General features: G+C 37.7%; 1 protein-coding gene across 19 annotated transcripts in view; it reads left to right on the top strand.

Moving 5' to 3' along the window:
• CLASP2 (cytoplasmic linker associated protein 2) overlaps window positions 1-21,759 on the top strand; it is a 184,359-nt gene that overhangs the window by 87,914 nt on the left and 74,686 nt on the right. For all 19 annotated transcript variants that reach the window (XM_045904135.3, XM_045904129.3, XM_064590567.1 and 16 more), the window contains 6 exons: window positions 3,428-3,498; window positions 6,977-7,036; window positions 8,444-8,521; window positions 9,697-9,864; window positions 12,443-12,498; window positions 13,306-13,479. In XM_045904135.3, coding sequence (XP_045760091.1) covers window positions 3,428-3,498; window positions 6,977-7,036; window positions 8,444-8,521; window positions 9,697-9,864; window positions 12,443-12,498; window positions 13,306-13,479 — 607 coding nt within the window. The remainder of the gene's footprint in view (window positions 1-3,427; window positions 3,499-6,976; window positions 7,037-8,443; window positions 8,522-9,696; window positions 9,865-12,442; window positions 12,499-13,305; window positions 13,480-21,759) is intronic.

Here is a 21,759-nt window from a genome sequence, read left to right as displayed (position 1 = left end):
GGGAGAGGGACAAGCAGACTCCCCATTGAGTGTAGTGCCCAACACAGGCTTGATCTTAGGACCTGAGCTGAAGTCAGAAGCATAACCAACTGAGCATGTTTTGCTTATTTTGAAGTGACTTTTCTTCGCCTTTACAGAAGAACTAAAAAATTGGACCTTAGCTACATATTCCTTTTTCCTCAGAATTGTTTATTTTTCAGGGGCAGCTGGCTGGCTCAGTTGGTAGTGTGTGACTCTTTTTTTCTTTTTTTTTTGAATGCTCCAAAGGACATTTCTTTTTCTTTTTTTTTTTTTTAAGATTTTATTTATTTTTTGGCGCCTGGGTGGCTCAGTTGGTTAAGCGACTACCTTCGGCTCAGGTCATGATCCTGGAGTCCCTGGATCAAGTCCCGCATCGGGCTCCCTGCTCGGCAGGGAGCCTGCTTCTCCCTCTGACCCTCCCCCCTCTCATGTGCTCACTCTCTCTGATTCTCTCTGTCTCAAATAAATAAAATCTCTAAAAAAAAAAAAAAGATTTTATTTATTTTTTTAACACGGGGGGTGGGGAGAGAGCAAGCACAAGCAGGCCGAGCGGCAGGCAGAAAGAGAGGGAGAAGCAGGCTCCCCGCTGAGCAGGGAGTCCAACATGGGGCTCAATCCCAGGACCCTGAGTTCATGACCTGAGCCGAAGGCAGACGCTTAATGACTGAGCCACCCAAGTGCCCCTAGTGTGCAACTCTTGATCTCAGGGTTGAGTTTGAGCCCCATGTTGGGTGTAGAGATTACTTAAAAAGTTAAAAAGAAATTGCTTCTAATTGTTTACTTTTCATTCAGAATTGTTTTCTTAATTTTTTATTGTTTATCTAAGAAGTGAGATACCATTTGTTTCTTTTCTAGAAAAACAAAAATAAAAACTTCAGGAAGCTTTACAGAATTGTCTCTGTGTTAGAAGTTTCCCTACAGCAGGTCTAGGAGTATTCCTCCATTAGTGTTATCCTTGCACACAGTGGATAAGGATTTCTGACGAAGATGAATTTTCCTTAAATTATGTTAGTTTTCATGGATCATTTATTTATTGCTTCTGTTTTCTTTGTCAGGTTTTTTTCTTCTGTTAGTCTTATTATACAGATTTTGCAACCTCAGTATCATTTATCATTTCTTAAATTTTTTGTCTTTTGCCTTATAGCTGTATATGTTCTCAAGAAAAATATCTTTTAATTCTACTTACATGACAGTATCCATGTTGTCATTCTTAGGCTTTACACATCATAACATTGCTTTCAAATTTCTCATTTTTCATAAGCTTGCTTAGTGTTATTGATATATTATTCTGTCATCTCAATGAAAATACAAATCAGGTGGTTTTGTTGTTTTATGTTATTTCCTGTTTTCTGTATTGTGTTTGTCTCCCAGAGGACTGCTTCCTTAGATTGCTGTATTTGATTTCTAATTCTTTTAATTCTAAAGAATCTTTGTATTTTTCAGTTATTGACTTGTATTAATACATTAAAATCTAAATCGTCTGACTTGATGTTTGGTTGAAATGCTTCACCTGTAACTATGAGGTTCACTGTTTATTTTCCTTTGGTACAGCTCCCCCTGAATATGGTGTAGTAATAGGTCAGTGTATCTCCCCATCCCTGCCACTGTGTTGAATGTGGGCTAATCAGCAGTAGGGTTTTGGGGAGGTTATGAGAGAGAGGAAAAGGATGGTAGGTAAGACCTATATAGTGTGTTGTGACTGGGGAGTCTCCTTGGGCTTTAAGTCCATAGCCGTGTTTGGGGAATGGGTTCTTCCGGGTGCTGTAGGAAACAAGTCCACACGGCCCTTCCATGCTGAGTGTTGTATAATTCTCATTTTGAAAACTTCAGGTCTATAGGTGGTTTCCCTCTGTAATAGCTGAAAAAAGTTTGCACTTTTATTTTGGTTGAGTTAGTTATAGCAGACACAGATGTGATACATATTCTCCTTCAGTGAAAGACTTGTTTTTCCAATACTGTAAGCACTACTGGCAGACAGTTTTTAGCGGCCTCCTCTTCAAGGATTGCCTCAGCTGTAGAGAGCTGCCTTTTCCAAAGTCTTGTGCCTTCCCTTTATGGCCCACATCCAGTAACTGATTAATGTGGAAGGATAAAGTTTTGGCCATTTTAAACTAATTCAAGACTACTCTGAAGGGCCATTTTAACTCCAGAGCTCCCTAATGGCTTTTAGCGAAAATATCCTGTGGCTAAATCAGATTGATTTCTTTGTCTGCCAATTCCTGCTTCCTTCACCACCCTTCCACAGGTGTTGATTCCAAGAGCACTTCTTAATATCCTGTATGGTAGACTTCATGTCAGAGCGTGCTTTCTAGGTAATCCATCTTGTACCATTAGCTCAGAAGAAAAAGTAGGATATTTGAAGCATCAAATACGTATGTTTAGATTACTATTTTATTCTTCTGTCTCCTGTGCACTTTTTAGTGTTTACTTCACTAAAGAAGAGTGTTTAAGAATTACTGATAGAAATCAAAAGATTGGGGGCACCTGGGTGGCTCAGTTGGTTAAGCAACTGCCTTCGGCTCAGGTCATGATCCTGGAGTCCCTGGATCGAGTGCCGCATCGGGCTCCCTGCTCGGCGGGGAGTCTGCTTCTCCCTCTGACCCTCCCCCCTCTCATGTACTCGCTCTCTCTCTCATTCTCTCTCTCTCAAATAAATAAATAAAATCTTTAAAAAAGAAATCAAAAGATTGTATCTGTTGGGCACCTGGGTGTCTCAGTCAGTTAAGCATCCAGCTCTTGATTTCAGCTCAGGTCATGATCTCAGTTGTGGAATCCAGCCCTGCATCATGGACTCTGCGCTTAGCAGGGAGTCTGCTTGAGATTCTCTCTCTCCCTCTCCCCCTCACACTGGCACACGCTCTCTCGTTCTCTCAAATAAATAAATCTTGAAAAAAGAAAAAAGATTGTATCTGTTGAACTTTACCTGAATTCTAGACAGCTGTGGTTCAGTCACAGTAAAGGTTACATTAAAATCACCATTTCCAAGTGCATTCCCAGTAGTTAGATGTGCAGATTCACTCTGCCTACTTGCTTTGATGACTTAGTAGTTATTTTTTCCAGCAGCAGTAGCCATGGCACCTCAGAGAGCATGATAGATGCATGCCCACTCCCTCTAGTGCTCCCTCCCCAGAAATACACTGTCCTAACAGGTCTTTGCAGTTACACAATTAACTTATCTTTCTAATATAGTATTTCAGCCACACCTGCCCTTCTGAAACTATATCATCATTACCGTTACTTTAATTGGAGAAACTGTTTGACAGTCTTAATTTCTTTCCAAATCTGATTTTATGGGTTTTTTTGTTCTGTTCTAATATATCTAAATGCTGGGTTGTAAGGCAAGTAGAAGAAGGGATTATATGAAGTAGAAAATATTTTTCAACCTTTTCTAAAACATCTTTTTCAGCATACTCATGTACCCAGACTTATACCTTTAATAACAAGCAATTGCACATCAAAATCAGTTCCTGTAAGAAGGTAAGTTTTGAGGGAAAAAAATTCTTAGTATAGCTTTAATATTGTATTATGATTAATTGTTATTCTGGTGTAAAAATTAGTTGTCACTGATTTCTTGCCTTCTAGAAACCTTAGTAAATTTTTTATCTTATGTCCTATAAGGAAAAAGGAATGAAATGATCATTATAACCACTCACGTTTCTCAGTTTTATCATATTAAGCTTTGATTTCTTTGGGCCACTGGTTGCCTGGTTTTCAGAGAGGATGGAGTCTAGAGTCAGGTCTTTGCTAGAGTCCTACAACTGCCATTGAATCACTGTCCTACCTTGGGCAATTTAAACTGCTCTGAACTTCAGGATCTACATATGTTAGTAGGGCTAATGATATTGATCCCATAGAATTGTGAGGATAAAATGAGATAGATACACATTAGTAGAATTCAGTGTAGTGTTTGGAACAGAGTAAATAGCCATATCAGGTCAATCTGTCAGTCTCTCTGTCTCTCCTTATGATTTCTACTGTTTTAATGTCATCACTGTCACCAGCAATACTAAAGACAACAAAAACAAGATTTGTACATTTGATGTTTAAGAAAATTGTGAAGAATCAGGGACGCCTGACTGACTCAGTTGGAAGAGCATGTGACTTGATCTCGAGGTTTTGAGTTGGAGCCCCATGTTGGGTATTCAGAGTACTTACTTAGTTACATAAAGAAATACATACATACATACATCACACATACATACATACATAATACATACAAAAATTGAATCAGGGGTACCTGGGTGGCTCAGTTGGTTGAATGTCCAGCTCTTGGTCTTGGTTCAGGTCTTGATCTAGGGGTCGTGAGTTCAAGCCCTGCATTGGGTTCCATGCCGGGCATGGAGCCTACTTAAAAAAACAAAAAGGAAAGAACAAGAAAACAAAATTGAATCATACCATGTGATTTCACTCATATGTGGAATCTGAAAAACAAAACAAATGAACATTCAGAAATACAGAGAACTAACTAATGGTTGCCAGAGGGGAGGTGGATGGGCAAAATAGGTTGAAGGGGATTAAGAGATCCAATTTGAGTTATAAAATGAATAAGTTACAGGGATGTGTAAAGTGCAACATAGAGAATATAATCAGTAATATTGTTTAACTTTGTATGGTGACAGGTCATAACTACAGTTGTTGTGGTGAGCATTTTATAAGTCAAATCACTATGTTATATACCTGAAACTAATATAATATTGTATGTCAAGTACAATTAAAAATAAACTTTAGAAATAAATAATTTTAAAAATAAAGACATTTAAGTATACCATATTTTATATGCTAATTTGGTACATGTACCCATCTTTTTTGAATTCATATTCTTTTCTTGATCTCAGTTTCTTAACTATTTTAAAATTATGTTGGCTTGATTTATTTTATTCAAAAACCATCTTAAACGATTTTTGCAAGACAGTAGACATAAGAAAATAACTACATTTTTTTATATTTGCAATGAAAGACATTTGGTTCACAACAATTTAAACTATAGTCCTATCTGATCATGTTTTGATATTATTTCTATTGCTATATGCTTATAAAATCTGTTCTTATTCATTTGGTCATTATTGTTTAAATATTGTTTGAGTAACAAAGAAAATTGAAAAAACTCTTTTTACTTGATAAATATGTATTTAAGTACTTTGACTGCTAGGAAGAAGCCGAAAGAGACATTGTTGCCTTTAAGTGATTCAGAGTTTTGGCAATAGTTGTTTGATCACTGATCTCTTAGGTCCGTCCGAGGTCAGCAAATGACAGCTTACTGGTCAAATCCGGCCAACAGTCTAGTTTTATACAGCCTGCAAGCAAAGATTATTTCTTACATTTTGAAGGGTGGTTATAAAGGGGGAAAGAAGAAAAATATGAGGTAGAGACTTGTATGTGGTTCACAAAGCCTAAAATATTTACTGTCTAGCCCTTTACAGAAAAGGTTTACCAATCTCTGTCTTACATTGAGGAAAGTGGTAATTGGAGAAATAGGAATGTGACAGAGAGAAAGAGTCAAGAAATGCATCATAAAATTGCCTTGAAAACGGGGAGCAATTCAGTAACTGTAGGGGAATTGAGTGGGTGTAACCTACGCAGAGATGTAAGCTTGCTGAGCGCTGCAGAGCCATCAGGCAGGCCACTGAGGCCAGAACACATGATAAATGGAAAGTCTCGGTAGGAAAAGAAGCTAACGGGGTGGAGGGGCTGTGTAGGGAGGGTAGGATTAGGTTGAAGTCAGAATGTAGAGGGCTTTGAATGTCTACAAAGAGAAATTTTGACATTGCTCCATACTTTGACAGTTTTTGGTGAGGAGGTAATGTCATCCATCTTAGTTTTTATTTCAGCTGTGACCAATGATTAAAAAGGGACAATGAAAAGTATGGGTTTAATTAAGTAGGAATTCTTATAGCTTATATAAGAGGGGCAGGGTCTGAACTAGAGCTGTATTGATGATAATTGATTGAGGCTTTATTCAGGAAATAATTCAAGTGATTTTGGGTGTAGAAATGAGAATTTGATCATTGGATATGGATGAAGAGGTGATACCAAGTGCTTCAGACTGAGTTCTGGAATCAGAATGCCATAGTTTAGGTCCAGTCACTTTAGGCAAGTTAATTTAACCTCCCTGTTTTCATTTTTTAAACTGTATAATATGGGCTATAAAAGACTGGATTCGAGAGGGTAAGAATTAATTTGTTTTTTGTAGGTAGTGTTTGAGTTGATAGTCTCCGCCTATGTAGGGATGTCCAGTTCAACCATGAACTGCTTGAAACTTTGACTTAACAGCTGAATCGTAGAACCAGTGCTGGAGATAAAGGCCTAGATGTGAGAAACATAGCTAATAGTCACAGCTGAGGGCACAAATACAGATGTTGTTACCCAAGTAAAGACTATGAAAGAGAAGTGGGCTAAGATCAGCACCAACCATGTGAGCACCTATTTAAGGGAAGGTGGAGGAAAAGTGTTAATAAAAGAAGAAAGAGGGAACAACTGTGTCATCAGATGCCAAGAACGAAGAGAAGCTCAAGAATGAGACAGTTGAAGAAGTTGAGAACTAGAGGTCTTAGGAGAAAAGATAGAAATACTTGATTAAAAATTATGCATATTTAAGAAAAGCAGAAATGGAAGATCCATGCCATCTTTCTTGGTCACCATTGTATATCTTCAATTTCTAGTGCAGAGTAGGTGTTTGACAAGTATTTTTTAAATTAAATGGATTAAATTTTTATATTTGACAAACATTTTAAGGTAAAATCATGGGGAACCCTGAAGGTTTTTTGAACTCTTTAGCATAGGAATAGTTGAAGCCTTAAAGTAAGTTAAGTATTTGACAGTTAAGATATCTAAAAACATGTGTTATACTTTAATTCAGAGAACAAAGTTCAGTATTATAGAAGAAACTAATTAACATTTAAATTAATATAACTTAATATGTTATAACACTTGGTTATAATTAACTTTTATTTTTCAGGCGTTCATTTGAATTTTTAGATTTATTGTTACAAGAGTGGCAGACTCATTCACTGGAAAGGTATGCATTGACTCTTCCTTTCCCACTTCCTTCTTCTCCCATTGTCACCAGTTCTTTAGAAGTGGATGGGTTTTGGGGCGCCTGGGTGGCTCAGTTGTTAAGTGCCTGCCTTTGGCTCAGGTCATGATCCCGGGGTCCTGGGATCGAGCCCCACATCGGGCTCCCTGCTTAGCGGGAAGCCTGCTTCTACCCCTCCCACTCCCCCTGCTTGTGTTCCCTCTCTCACTGTGTCTTTCTCTGTCAAATAAATAAATTAAAATCTTAAAAAAAAAGAAAAAGTGGATGGGTTTTGCATTATTTCTCCTTTTGCTTAAAAGTTATTTGTACTGGTTTTCCTTTAAAGCTGTGATGTAGTGTGGCTCCTCTTACTCGATGCAGCTGTGATTTTCTTCATTTGTGAGTTGAGTGAGGATCTCTTAAGTAGAATGGGGTTATAAAAGGTTAAATTGGGCAGAAATTTTAAAATGTATCTCCAGACAAGTGACCTAGGTTTCCTGAGGTCTAATTAATCAAGTAATAAATGATTTAAGATAGGAGGAGGGCCCTTCTTTTCAAAAGAAAGAGATTTTAAGAAGAGATTCATTGAGAGGTTTCTCTGTACCAGTTGTCAGGTGTCATTGGTCAGGAATATACTGGGTGGTGTCTAATGTAGCTCTGAGATGAACAAGAGTAAAATGTGCACAGCTAGTTGGTCAGTAGCTAGTTGGCTATTTGCATGGTAGTAATTTCAAGTTTGAAGCTTGGGGTATACCTGCATTTACTATTGAATACCTTGCTGATTTTCCATTTTCATGGAAATCGTTAAACCTATTTACAGCCCTTTTTTAAAAAAATAGTTTGTTGTTTAATGTAGGCATGATATAATTCTAAGTTTCCTTTAAGTTCTTTTGTGGCAGCTACTATTCAGTTAGGTCAGATCATAACTAATCATACTATTAGCAAATCATTTCTACATTGGTGGGTTGGTGAGGAACCACACCAAAGGGTTTTTTTTTTTTATTCATTAAGAATTTAAAATGTGAGTACTATACTTACGTACATTATCTGGACTCCTTGTAAACATAATTATATTCAACTTTTTAATGTTTGACTTGTCAGGAGGAAACCATACATGAATGAAATGTGTGGGGTGGATTATGAGAAATCTTAGATTTATTATTGCGCACTAATCTTTTTATCTCCCCTACCCCTTTGTGACTGATGTGTAACATAGAGGTAGTAAGTATAATTTGTGGTGAAATATAGTTTTACTCATGAATCTAGAGGTGCTTGGGGCACCTGGTTGGCTCAGTTTGTAAAGCATGAGACTCTTAATCTCGGGGTTGTGAGTTCAAGCCCCATATTGGGTGTAGAGATTACTTAAAAATAATAAAATCTTCAGAAAAAATAACATGTTTTGTTTTATAGACATGCAGCTGTCTTGGTTGAAACTATTAAGAAGGGAATTCATGATGCTGATGCTGAGGCCAGAGTGGAGGCAAGAAAGTAAGTCTATAATGTATTTTTGTGACAGTTTTAATGTACTTGGATCTTTACTTTGAAAGGAATTATACTGCAAGAATGAAAATATCACAAGTGTCTCAAGTATTCTACTTGATTAGCTCTTTGTAATTTCGAGATAGATTTTTCTCCATTAAATCTGTACTAGATATATGGGACCCTGGCTAGCTCATTTGGTAGAGCATACAACTCTTGATCTCAGGATTTTAAGTTTGAGCCCTACATTAGGTGTAGAGATTACTTTTAAAAAAACCTGTACCAGGGGCGCCTGGGTGGCTCAGTCGGTTAAGCGACTGCCTTCGGCTCAGGTCATGATCCTGGAGTCCCGGGATCGAGTCCCGCATCGGGCTCCCTGCTCAGCGAGGAGCCTGCTTCTCCCTCTGACCCTCCCCCCCTCATGCTCTCTCTCTCTCTCATTCTCGCTCTCAAATAAATAAATTAATTAATTAATTAAAAAAAATCTTTAAAAAAAAAAAATCTGTACCAAATGGCTAACAGTTGACTTCACATTGTCATTTGTATAATCATCATTATTCCTATTCCATCATAACATCCTCACTTTCATTATGAATAAAAATAGCTCTCATTTATTGAGAATGTGCTAAGTACCTGCTACTGTGGGGTACTTGGTATACATTACTATCTAATCTTGAAAATGATCCTCCAAATGTGGTATTTCTATAGATTGGCAACAGAAGTTTGGAGATTTGGGAGTTAACTCCAGGCCACACAAACTGTAAGGAGCACAGCCAGATTTTGAATGGAGATCTGCTTTTCTCAAAAGCCTACCGGCTTTCCACCAAAACTTGTTAAATTTAGAAAGTATTCACTTGAGGGGTACCTGGGTAGTTCATTTGGCTAAGTGTCCAACTCTTGGTTTTGGTTCAGGTCACGGTGTTGCAGACGTGGGATCAAGCCTCTCCTCAGGCTCTGCGCTCAGTGCGGACTCTGCTTCAGATTCTTTCTCCTACCTCCTCTGCCCCTCCTCTCTCTCTTTCTCAAATAAATAAATAAAATGTTTTTTAAAAAAGTATTCACTTGATATGTGGTAGCTATATTAATATGGTCTCATCTTCATTCTCAGATGTACACATTTTATGTTAAGCTATTACTTTATGTTCTCTTTTCCCCTTTTTGTTGTTTGTTCATTTGTTTTACAGGACATATATGGGTCTTAGAAATCACTTTCCTGGTGAAGCTGAAACATTGTATAATTCCCTTGAGCCATCTTACCAGAAGAGCCTTCAGACTTACTTAAAGAGTTCTGGCAGTGTAGCATCTCTTCCACAATCAGACAGATCCTCATCTAGCTCACAGGAAAGTCTCAAGTAAGGTCATAGAAATGATATTACTGATTTCTTCCTCTCCAATTCCCTGTAGTTTCTTAAATTAGATGATTGAATATCTGCTTGCTTTCACTTGAAGCCTTGAAAGAATGATAACTGGAATGTGCAGTTGACCCTTGAACAGTAGGGGTGCCTACCCATAAAGTTAAAAATCTGCATATAACTTGACTCCCCCAGAACTTAACTACTAATAGCCTACTGTTGACTGGAAGCCTTACTGAGAACATAAACAGTCGATGGGCACATATTTTGTATGTTGTATATATGTTATGTACAGTATTCTTACAATAAAGGAAGGTAAAAAATATTAGGAAAACCATAGGAAGATAAAATACATTTATAGCACTGTACTCTATTTGTTGAAAAAAAATCTGCATAGAAGTGGACCCACACAGTTCAGATCTGTGTTGTTCAAAGGTCAACTGTACTTACTTTTTTGGCCTGTGTCTCAAGGGTTGGATTACATGGTGGTGTAACTTCTTTTGGGGTGAAGAGTTTAGTGATTCAAATTTTGTTTCTGTATGTTCATGTCTGTGAAAAATATTGGGAAACACTGATTTATATACATTTTTTAATAACCCCAAAATAGTTCATACAATAAGCAACCTATTTCTGGGGCATTATAATGGAGGAATGGTAGTGGGGATTCAGAAGTCATCTTCAGAACTCTGACACAGCACTGTGTGACTAGTAAAAATACACTGCTTTCCTGCCTCATCTTTTGCACAACTTAAAACTTTAGCAAATCCCTCAGGGGGGCCAAATTCCCAAGTATCTGACTCACTTCTGTGTAGTTCCATTCTCATAATTATGTTGGCTTCCTCAAACCCTTGCTGCCTTGGTAGCCTTAACTCTAATTTTCTCTCTCTCTAGCCCTATGAGGTTGCTAAAATTTCTAGTGCCATCTCTACTCCCAAGCAGTGGCCTCAAGTATCTGCAGGTTTCCTGACAGAATGTGAGCTTACCCCTATGTAATTCCTGTCCCTTTGAGATTTTGACCCCACAAAGACTGCTGCTTGCCTTGGCAGCTCTCTGATGTGGGAGGGAGACCAGGGTGAGGCAAGTGAGGCAAGCTAGGGCACAAGACTCATGGAAGCACTCCCAGGGTCTTATGGGTACTAGACTAACATACAGTGACTTAAAGGTTTTCAAAATAAAAGCAGATAAAATCCGATTTCAGTATAATTATTGTAGGAATAATTAACCAAACTTCTGTTTAAATTAAAACCGGGCGCCTGGGTGGCTCAGTTGGTTAAGCGACTGCCTTCGGCTCAGGTCGTGATCCTGGAGTCCCGGGATCGAGTCCCGCATCGGGCTCCCTGCTCGGCAGGGAGTCTGCTTCTCCCTCTGACCCTCCCCTCCCCCCTCTCATGTGCTCTCTCTCATTCTCTCTCTCTCTCAAATAAATAAATAAAATCTTTAAAAAAAAAAAATTTGTGATAAAACCTTCACTGCAAATGAGCTTTGTTGTTTTTTTTTTCCCTTTTATTTACTTTGCTCAAACTTCAAAGTGCCTATGAATCACCTAAAGATCTTGTTAAAATGCAGAATCTGATACAGTAGATCTGGGACGGGGCCTGAGATTTTGCATTTTTTAACATGTTCCTAGGTGATATCTTTGCTTTTTGAGTATGGACTGTACTTTAAGTAGCAAGTATCTAAACAAGATATTTTATCTTATTTCAGTATTAACATCTTTAAACATAAACAACTTTTAAGTTCTGTGAACCTTGAAGTGGTCTGCCTCAGTCTAATAGAATAAGTTTTAAGGGCCAGTTATAAAAACAATACAATACTGGGTTTAATAACCAACTACCAAATTTACAATTTGATAATAATGACTTAAAGAATATTTTTCAATAGCCTGCTGTTAACCTGTTTGGAGTCTTTGCTTCTCTCTTCCCCGCACTTTTAAGATTTATAGATATACTTTCCTAATCCCCTTACATACAAAGATAATCAAAAAAGATACTAAAAGAGATGGTGGATTCTTTGAGATGATTTGAGCTGTTTTGCTTTCTAATCATGTTATCCTCAGCAGTAGTTCTTAGCCTCATTTCTCTTATGCCATGCAGTAACGCTCAGTAGCACTGCTATAGGTGGTCTGATAACCTACATAATAACTGCATGAATTGCCAGTGGCCACAGCCATTATGGCTTAGGTGAAAGAAGCTTTGGTCATGCTGAATTCCCTGTGTGCTAGTGATAACTCTCTCTCTCCTTCTAAGGAAAACATCTTGGAATACAAGTGTTGGAGTGTGCTTTATTGTATCCTCTGTGGTGAGCCCTGTAATGGGTGCTGAGGACCAGAGTGAACAATAGCAAGCTGGTTGCCTCTCTTTGTAGAGCTTACAGTCCATCACTAGTTATTTCATTTTTGCTTCACGGCTAACTGAGATACCACTGATATGTGACAACGACTGTTCTAAAATGATTTGTAAAAGGAAAATTAAAATTTAGAAGTAAACTGTTCAGAAAACTCAGTAGTATTTCATTAATTGTTTTGAGAGGAGTAATAAATTACGTCTTCTTACTAAAAGTCTTTCTTATTACCTTTCAGTCGCCCTTTTTCTTCCAAATGGTCTACAGCAAACCCATCAACTGTGGCTGGAAGAGGTAAACTGCCTTTCTAAGCAAGAGTCATAGCATATTTTACATAGAAACCTAATACCACATGTATATACGTTGTAGCTGTGTTTGTATACTATATACATACACTACACATAATATGTACAATGTAATGTATACAACATATATACATATTATATAGTATACAGCATAATCCAAGTTCTCTGAAGCACCGCTTACCCTTACTGATGCACTCTGTTTTCTCTTGTTTCAGTTCTTTACAGTGCTGGTCATGACCCACTCTGTTGATTTCGCCTATTCGTGGATCATAATTCACAGTTTATAAAACTCTTTATAAAACTGAAAAACTAAAGACCAGAAATTTAATGACTTAATGTGCATTGCCTAAGAGTGGTAGAATCTGCATTATTTTCTGAATAACCGTATCCTGGAGTAGTTCTCCTTGCATTTTTCTGATAGTAAAAAAAATAACAGTGCTGCCATCTATTTATCATACAGTGCTTCATTTTCATGAATCAGTCATGAACATCATCTCTTCATCTACAAAACGGTTGTATGAACTTTACAAAGGATAGGTGCTTTTTTCCCATTTTATGGAAAGGCGGAGAAATGTTGAGAAAATTGTCCAAGAAAATGTAGTTGTAACAGGGTTGAAACGGAAGCATTCTTACTTTAAAATACTATAGAGTACTTTCTAGTGTTCGTTTGTACCCTGCTTCCTTTTTGACCATTTGTCATCATGGATTAGCTCGTGATGGTTTCAGGTTTATATAATTTTCATGCTGTTTGCAGTGATTTAAATAACATAGGTTACCTATGCTTTGTTTCCCATAGTATCAGCAGGCAGCAGCAAAGCCAGTTCCCTTCCAGGAAGCCTGCAGCGTTCACGAAGTGACATTGATGTGAATGCTGCTGCTGGTGCTAAGGCACATCATGCTGCCGGGCAGTCTGCACGAAGTGGGCGGTTAGGTGCAGGTGCCCTGAATCCAGGTTCCTATGCATCGCTAGGTAAGACAGCTAACTATGGGGTATTGTACATTGTTTTCTCCCTGGTCTCAGTGAAGTCAGGACGATGGTGATATCTTAATCATTTCTATTTCATTCTTGCTAGTAAAGGATAGTCCATATGTTATAATATGAATCTATACTTAGAACACAATTCTAAGTATTTAAACTACCTTGTTTCTACTTTTTCCATTGTTATCCTGCTAATCATCTTGATCAGAGGAACAGTTCTTGATTCCATGTTTGCCTGTAGAATTTTCATAGTTCTGCACTACTGCCACACTCAACTACTGGTTACTAAGGGAGTTGGGAAGGACATTGGCCTTGTATCCAGCTTCTGTTTCCTTACCAAGAAGTTAAAGCCTTTTGGGGATCTGGGAAAAATGCAAAGCTTAATTAAAATCAAAGTTTAAACATGTATTCCCAAAGCTATTTGGGATAATAGTAATAATAATAATTTATGTTTATCGACTTTATTATAAATTTTTTTCGTCTATCTATCTTTCTCTCTGTCTGTTTAAGTAATCTCTACACCCAGCGTGGGGCTTGAATTTATGACCCCAGGATCAAGAGCTGCATGCTCTTCAACTGAACGAGCCAGGCATCCCTGTGTTTATCAACGTTAAAAATTTGAGGCTAGTTATTCATATTGCTTATCTCTGTTTTGTGCTTCATTTTTCTTTCTTTTGGGTAGAACACTAGGCAGGCAGATCATTGGAACACAGTAGGAAGTGCAGAGATATTGGGATGAACTGTTGTACATGATAAAGTTGGCACAACTACATTCAGTGAGGAAAGGATAAATAATTCAGTAGAAGGTGTTTAGACACATGGTTTACAGTTTGGTATAAAATTAAGTTAGAACCATTTTTCACACCATATAAAAATTTATTCCAGATGACTAATGAGTTGAAAAGCAACTTGATGAAACCAAGTAGTTGTGTATTCATCTAATCTCAGGTTGGGGAAGGAATTTCTAAACATAAATGCCAAAAAGCCACAAGGGAAAAGTCCCTCTGATTTAAATATTAAGTGTGAAAATATAAAATCAAGTGGCTGAAAACTTAAAGGGGAAAGAAAACGTTTTTTCACATACTACCAAAAAAGCTAAAATGTCAGCAAGTTTTATAAGTCTATGAAAAATGGGCGCCTGGGTGGCTCATTTGTTAAGCATCTGCCTTCGGCTCAGGTCATGATCTCCGGGTCCCTGGATCAAGCCCCGCGTCCGGCTCCCTGCTCTGCGGGAAGCCTGCTCCTCCCTCTCCTACTCCCCCTGCTTGTGTTCCCTCTCTCGCTGTCTCTCTATCAAATAAATAAATAAAATCTTTAAAAAAAAAATAAGTATTAAAAACAGATGAGCTTATTTTTATAGAAAAATATTTACATATATCAAAATTGTCCCCCCAGAACACCAGAACAAGTGTTGAATCTTAGCTGGAATCAAACAAGTGCAAATTGAAAGAGCTGTAAATATAACAAAAAAGTTAGGCTTAGTGCCTACTGCTGATAAAGAATGTAGTTAAAAAGTGCTGATGTGAATTAAACATGGAACACTTTTTCTTTTTTTTTTTTCTTTTTATTTATTTATTTGAGGGAGAGAATGAGATAGAGCATGAGAGGGGGGAGGGTCAGAGGGAGAAGCGGACTCCCTGCTGAGCAGAGAGCCCGATGCGGGACTCGATCCCGGGACTCCAGGATCATGACCTGAGCCGAAGGCAGTCGCTTAACCAACTGAGCCACCCAGGCGTCCCAACATGGAACACTTTTTCTAAGTGGCAATTTAGTAAGACCCATAAAGCTTTTCTTCTTTTTTTATTATTGAAATAAAATTGACATACAGTATTATATTAGTTTCACAGGTACCACATATTGATTCAACAATTCTATACATGACTCAGTGCTCACCACAATAAGTATAGTCACCATACAATGTTATTGAACTCATGAAGCTTTTTAAATGTTCAGAATTCTTTTTTTTTTTTTTAATTTTTTTAGAGAGTGCAAGCATGAGCAGGGTTGGGGAGGGACACAGGGAAGGGGAGAGAGAATCTTAAGCAGGTTCTACACCCAGCGCAGACTCCATTGCAGGGCTCACACAACCCTGAGATCATGACCTGAACCAAAATCAAGAATCGGATGCTTAAATTGCACTGCTGGGTATTTACCCCAAAGATACAAATGTAGGGATCCGAAGGGGCACATGCACCCCGATGTTTATAGCAGCAATGTCCACAATAGCCAAACTATGGAAAGAGCCAAGATGTCCATCCACAGATGAATGGATAAAGAAGATGTGGTATATAGATACAATGGAATATTATGCAGCCATCAAAAAAAAAAATCTTGCCATTTGCAACAACGTGGATGGAACTAGAGGATATTATGCTAAGTGAAATAAGTCAATCAGAGAAAGACAAGTATGATCTCACTGATACGAGGAATTTGAGAAACAAGACAGGATCATAGGGGAAGGGAGGAAAAAATGAAATGATGAAACCATAGAGGGAGACAAACCATAAGAGACTCTTCCATCTCAGGAAACAAACTGAGGGTTGCTGGAGTGGTGGGGGGTGGGAGGGATGGGGTGGCTGGGTGATGGACATTGGGGAGTGTATGTGCTATGGTGAGCGCTGTGAATTGTGTAAGACTGATGAATCACAGACCTGTACCTCTGAAACAAATAATACATTATATGTTTAAAAAAAAAAAAGTAGGAAGGGAAAAATGAAGGGGGGGAAATCGGAGGGAGAGACGAACCATGAGAGACTATGGATTCTGAGAAACAAACTGTGGGTTTTAGAGGGGAGAGGGGGTGGGAGGATGGGTTAGCCCGGTGATGGGTATTAAGGAGGGCACGTATTGTATGGAGCACTGGGTGTTATACGCAAACAATGAATCATGGAACACTACATCAAAAACTAATGATGTAATGTATGGTGACTAACATAACAATAAAATTAAATTAAAAAAAAAAAAAAGAGTCAGATGCTTAACCGACTGAGCCACCCTGGTGCCCCCTAAATGTTCAGAATTTAGATCCAGTAATCCAGTGTTTATAGATAATTATGCCAAGAAATAAAAAAGAATATTCATCACATTTTTAATAATAGATGTTATTAGAGTCAACCTTGATATGTAACAGAGGGGGTATGACTGAATTATGATATGTTCTTGTAAATACTGTGCAGCCATTAACAAATAATATTTTCAACAAAGATCAAATGATACTGTCAAACAATGTGATAATTTCATCATTTTATATAAAATTATACATAGATAAATACACATACTAGACAAAGATATTATCAAAGATGTCAACAGTGGGTTGTTTAGTGCTTTTAATTTTCATAAAACTTTTCTGTATTAGAGACATTACTTTGCTAGGAATGCAGTGTTATTTCAGTATATGAAAATGAACCAACTAAATACACTTTATTAATAGAATAAAGGACAAAAACCATGTAGTTATTTCAGTAGATGCAGAAAAGGCATCTGACAAAGGCCAACACCTTTTCCTGATAAAAAAAATAGTCAACAAACTAGGAATAGAAGGGAAATTTGTGAACCTGATAAAGACCATCTATGAAAAATCCATAGCTAACATCATACTTCATGTGAAAGAATGGATGCTTTCTCCCAAGATCAACAACAAGATAAGGATGTCCACTCTTTATTTTTTATTTTTTATTTTTTTGGCTTGGTTGGACTTTTAAAATCATTTTTTTCTTTTCTTTTCTTTTATTATGTTATGTTAATCACCATACATTACATCATTAGTTTTTGATGTAGTGTTCCATGATTCATTGTTTGCGTATAACACCCAGTGCTCCATGCAGTACGTGCCCTCTTTAATACCCATCACCAGGCTAACCCATCTCTTGCCCTTCCTAATAACATTACCATGGAGGTTCTAGCCAGGTCATTAGTGCAAGCAAAAGAAATGAGATGTATCTAGATTGGAAGAAAAGTAAAACTGTCTGTAGTTGCAGAAAACATGACCTTATATAGAGAAAATCCTAAGGAATCCACAAAAAAACTTTCAGAGCTTAGTAATGAGTTCAGCAAGGCAGCAGAGTACAAGATCAATATTTAAAAATCAATTGTATTTCTAAATGCTAGCAATAAACAATTTGAAAATAAAGTAAGAAAATGATACCAATTTATAATAGCATCAAAAATAACAAAATGCTTAGGAATTAATACAACAAAGGAAGTGTAAAACTTCTTTAGGAAAAATCACTTCTGTGTTTCTTCTTTACTCTTAGACTCATAATACTGCTGACACCAGATTTGTTGGTTTTCCACACCAACCAGTTCCCCTACACCAGCTGGGTGTCCTACATTTCACTTCAGTTCTGACAGTAACTATAATTAGCACAGACCTCACAGATTAAGGGCTCAGTCCTATAAGACTACCCATGCCTGTCCCCAACCCCACTCTTCAGACATTAATTGCAAATCCAGGTTGTCACCAGTGCTTTTGACCAAACTGACTATAAATCAGAGGTTCCCATAACCTCCTCCTGAGGTTCAATTAATTTGCTAGATTGACTCAGAAAACTCAGGAAAACAGTCTACTTACTAGATTACTGGTTTATTACAAAGGACTTGTAAAGGATTTGAATGGGCAGCCAGATGAAGAGATACATGGGGCAAAGTCTGGAAGGGTCCTAAGCACAAGAGTTTTTGTTCCCATGGAGTTAATAGTGTGCCACCCTCCTGGTACATTTATCAACCCGGAAAGTCTCTGAACCTTGTACTTTTGGGATTTTTAGGGAAGCTTGATCACATAGGCATGATCAGTCATTAACTCAGTTTTCAGCTTTTCTTCCTCTCCCAGAAGATGGAGAACGGCTAAAAATTCCAAGCTTCTAATCATGGCTTTTCATCTTTCTGGTGACCAGCCTCCATTCTCTCCAGGAGCCCACCAGGAATCACCTCATTAAAACAAAAGACACTGCTATCATTCAGGAAATTACAAGGGTCTTAAGTCAGGGTATCTGTGTCAGGTACCAGGGTCAAAGACCAAATAGTAGAACAAAAAAGATACTCCTAGTGCTCTTATAACTTAGGAAATTATAAGGGTCTTAGGAACACTGTATCAGGAACCAGGAGACAGAGAACCAAGCGCAAAAATTTTATATATATATAATTATTTTCATACTTGTTCACCGAAAACTACAATACATTGTTAAAATCTAAATTAATGGAAAGACACCCAGGTTCTTTAAAGACTTACTACTGGGGGCACCTGGGTGGCTCAGTCGATTGAGCATCTAACTCTTAGTTTCAGTTCAGGTCATGATCTCACGGGTCGTGAGATCAAGTCCCGCCTCGAGTTCTGTGCTCAGCAGGGACTCTGCTTGAAATTCTCTCTCCCTCTCCCCCACCACACTTGCTCACTCTCTTTCTGTAAAATCTTTAAAAAAAATAAAGACTTAACATTGTTAAGATCGCAAATTGACCTATAGATTCAATGCAATCCCTGTCAAAAGTCCAGATGTCTTTTTATAGAAATTGACAAACACATCCTGAAATCCGTATGAAAATGCAAGGAATCCAAAGTAGATGAAACAATTTTGAGAAAGAACAGTCTTGAAAAAGTTGGTGGACTCACACTTTCCAATATCAAAACTTACTCAGCACTACAGTAATCAAGTCTCTGTGGTACTAGCATAAGGATAGACATATAGACCAATGAAATGGAGTTGAGGGGCCAGAAATAAACCCATATATTTATGATCAGTTGATTTTTTCACAAGGGTGCCAAGACCATTGGGGAAAGAATTCTTTTCAACAAATGGTGCTGAAACAACTGGATAGCCACTTGCCAAGGAATGAATTTGGATCCCTATCTCACACCATATCCAGAAAGTTAACTCAAAGTGGATCAGAGACCCAAATGTAAGAGCTAAAACTGTAAAACTCTTGGAAGAAAACAGGTGTGAATTTTTTAAGTAATGTTTTCTTAGATACTACACCAAACACACAAACAACCTGAGAAAGGATAGATAATTGGGTTTCATCAAAATTTAAAACTTTTGTACTTCAAAGGGCACCAACAAGAAAGTGAAAAGACAGCATAGAGAAAGAGAGAGAGAACATTTCAAAACACGTGTCTGATATTAGGGACTTCTGTTCCAATTACATGAAGAACTCTTACAACTCAGTAACAAAGACAATTCAATTTAAAAATGGGCAAAAGATTTGAATAGACATTTCTCTAAAGACAATGTACAGACCACCAGTAAGTGCATGAAAAGATGCCTAACGTCATTAGTCATTAGGAAACTGCAAATCAAAAGCACAATAAGATACCACTTCACATCCATGAAGATGGCTGTTACCAAAAAGATGGACAATAACAAATGCTGATGAGGATAAGGAGAAATTAGAACCTTCATGCAGGGCTGATAAGAATGTAAAATAGTGGAGCTGCTATGGCAACAGCTTGGGAGTTTCTCAAAAAGTGAAACAGAGTTACCAGGTGACCAGCAGTTCTACTCCTAGCTGGTATATCCAAGATAATATGAAGGACATGTTATCATAAAAATGTGCACATGAATGGTCGTAGCAACAGTATTCATAATAGCCGTGGAAACAACCCAAATGTCCATCAACTGGTGAATGGTTAAATAGATATGTCCATACACTAGAGTGGAATATTATTCAGCCATAAAAAGGAGTACGTTACATAAAAGTACTAATGCATGCTTCAAGATGGGTGGACATTATGAAGTCAGACAAACAACCACTTACTATTTGATTCCACTTACATGCAGTGTCTAGAATAGATGAATCCACAGAAACAGAAAGTAAATTAGTTGCCAGGGGCTGAGAGTCAGGGGAATAGGGAGTGACTCCTAACAGGATTTCTTTCAGGGGTGATGAAAACTTTATGGAATTAGTGATGAGGGTTGTGCAACCTGTTAATATACAAAACACACTGAATTGTATAAAAAGGTGAATTTAATGGTACATAAATTATATCTTATCTTTTAAGTGGGGAAGAAACAGGAAGACATAAAACCTATTTATCTGGAGTCTTAAAAATGTGATATTTAATATCTATTATTTTTATTACCGGAAAAATACAATATTTGAAGTGTTCAATGTGAACTAGGAAAGAAAGCAATTTGTAACAATATTTTTTTTGCATAAGGAGGTCTGTAATAGTGCTGTGAGATTGACTTAATTAGTTTCTTTTGGTTCTTTAAGGTTTGAATTGCACATTTACTTCATTACAGAAGGGAAAGGTGTCCCTCTGTCCTCTTTATCTGGTCCATGTTTACACTCAGAGTCAATGAACTACTTGCCTTTGGCTCTTTCCAGGGCCTAGATAATGGATTTTCTCATTCTTCCTCTCTTTATTTCTTTTCTGTTTCTCTATTCCTTCTTCCTTTCTTTGTCTCTCTCCCTCTCCCCTCCTCTCCCCAGATGCCTTTCTTTGTTTCTCTCCTCTCCCTAGATGCCTTTTTATAGAAATTGACAAATACATCCTAAAATCCGTATGAAAATGCAAGGGATCCAAAGTAGATGAAAAAATTTTGAGAAAGAACAATCTTGAAAAAGTTGGTGGACTCACACTTCCCAATTTCAAAACTTACTCAGCGCTACAGTAATCAAGTCTCTGTGGTACTAGCATAAGGACAGACATGTAGACCAATGAAATGGAGTTGAGGGGCCAGAAATAAACCCATATATTTATGATCAGTTGATTTTTTCACAAGGGTGCCAAGACCATTCATTGGGGAAAGAATTCTTTTCAACAAATAGTGCTGAAACAACTGGATAGCCACCCCCCTCTTCTGCCTCTCTCCTTCTGTTATCTTCCTCCCTCTCCCCACTCCCCCCTCTCCTCCAGACAGCTTTCGTATACACATGTGACTGATGTACTCTGCTTTCTTCTACTTTGAGCCTTGCTTGTCATGGCTGAACGTTTATGGATCAGAGGGAGTGTTCCATTGTTTTTCAGCAAACACTTAATGAGCACTTAGTTTTTGCCAGGCATCCTACTAGGTAATGGAGATCCAGAAATAGATGCTTCTGTACTCAGAGTCTCTCAGTCTAGTGGTAGATTGCTGAAGGATGAGCAGCTGAAAATCTTGTTGCATTTTATGTGTTTAGAATTTGAAGTCCCAGTGAGACATCAGACTGGAGGTGTTGAGGAGTCACAGTAGTATAATGAGAAAGAGAGAGAGACAGTGGCATCAAGATAGCATGGCAGTGGAACTTAGGAGAAAGATCTGTGCTTGTGAGATTAGATTTGGAAGTCATTAGAGA

The sequence above is a fragment of the Mirounga angustirostris genome, unplaced genomic scaffold (genome assembly GCF_029215605.1).
Source record: "Mirounga angustirostris isolate CCGP_5_RB_7025 unplaced genomic scaffold, mMirAng1.0.hap1 SCAF_1, whole genome shotgun sequence".
NCBI lineage: Eukaryota > Metazoa > Chordata > Mammalia > Carnivora > Phocidae > Mirounga > Mirounga angustirostris.
Note: the sequence above shows the minus strand (reverse complement) of the source record. Positions and strands in the feature narration are given on the sequence as shown.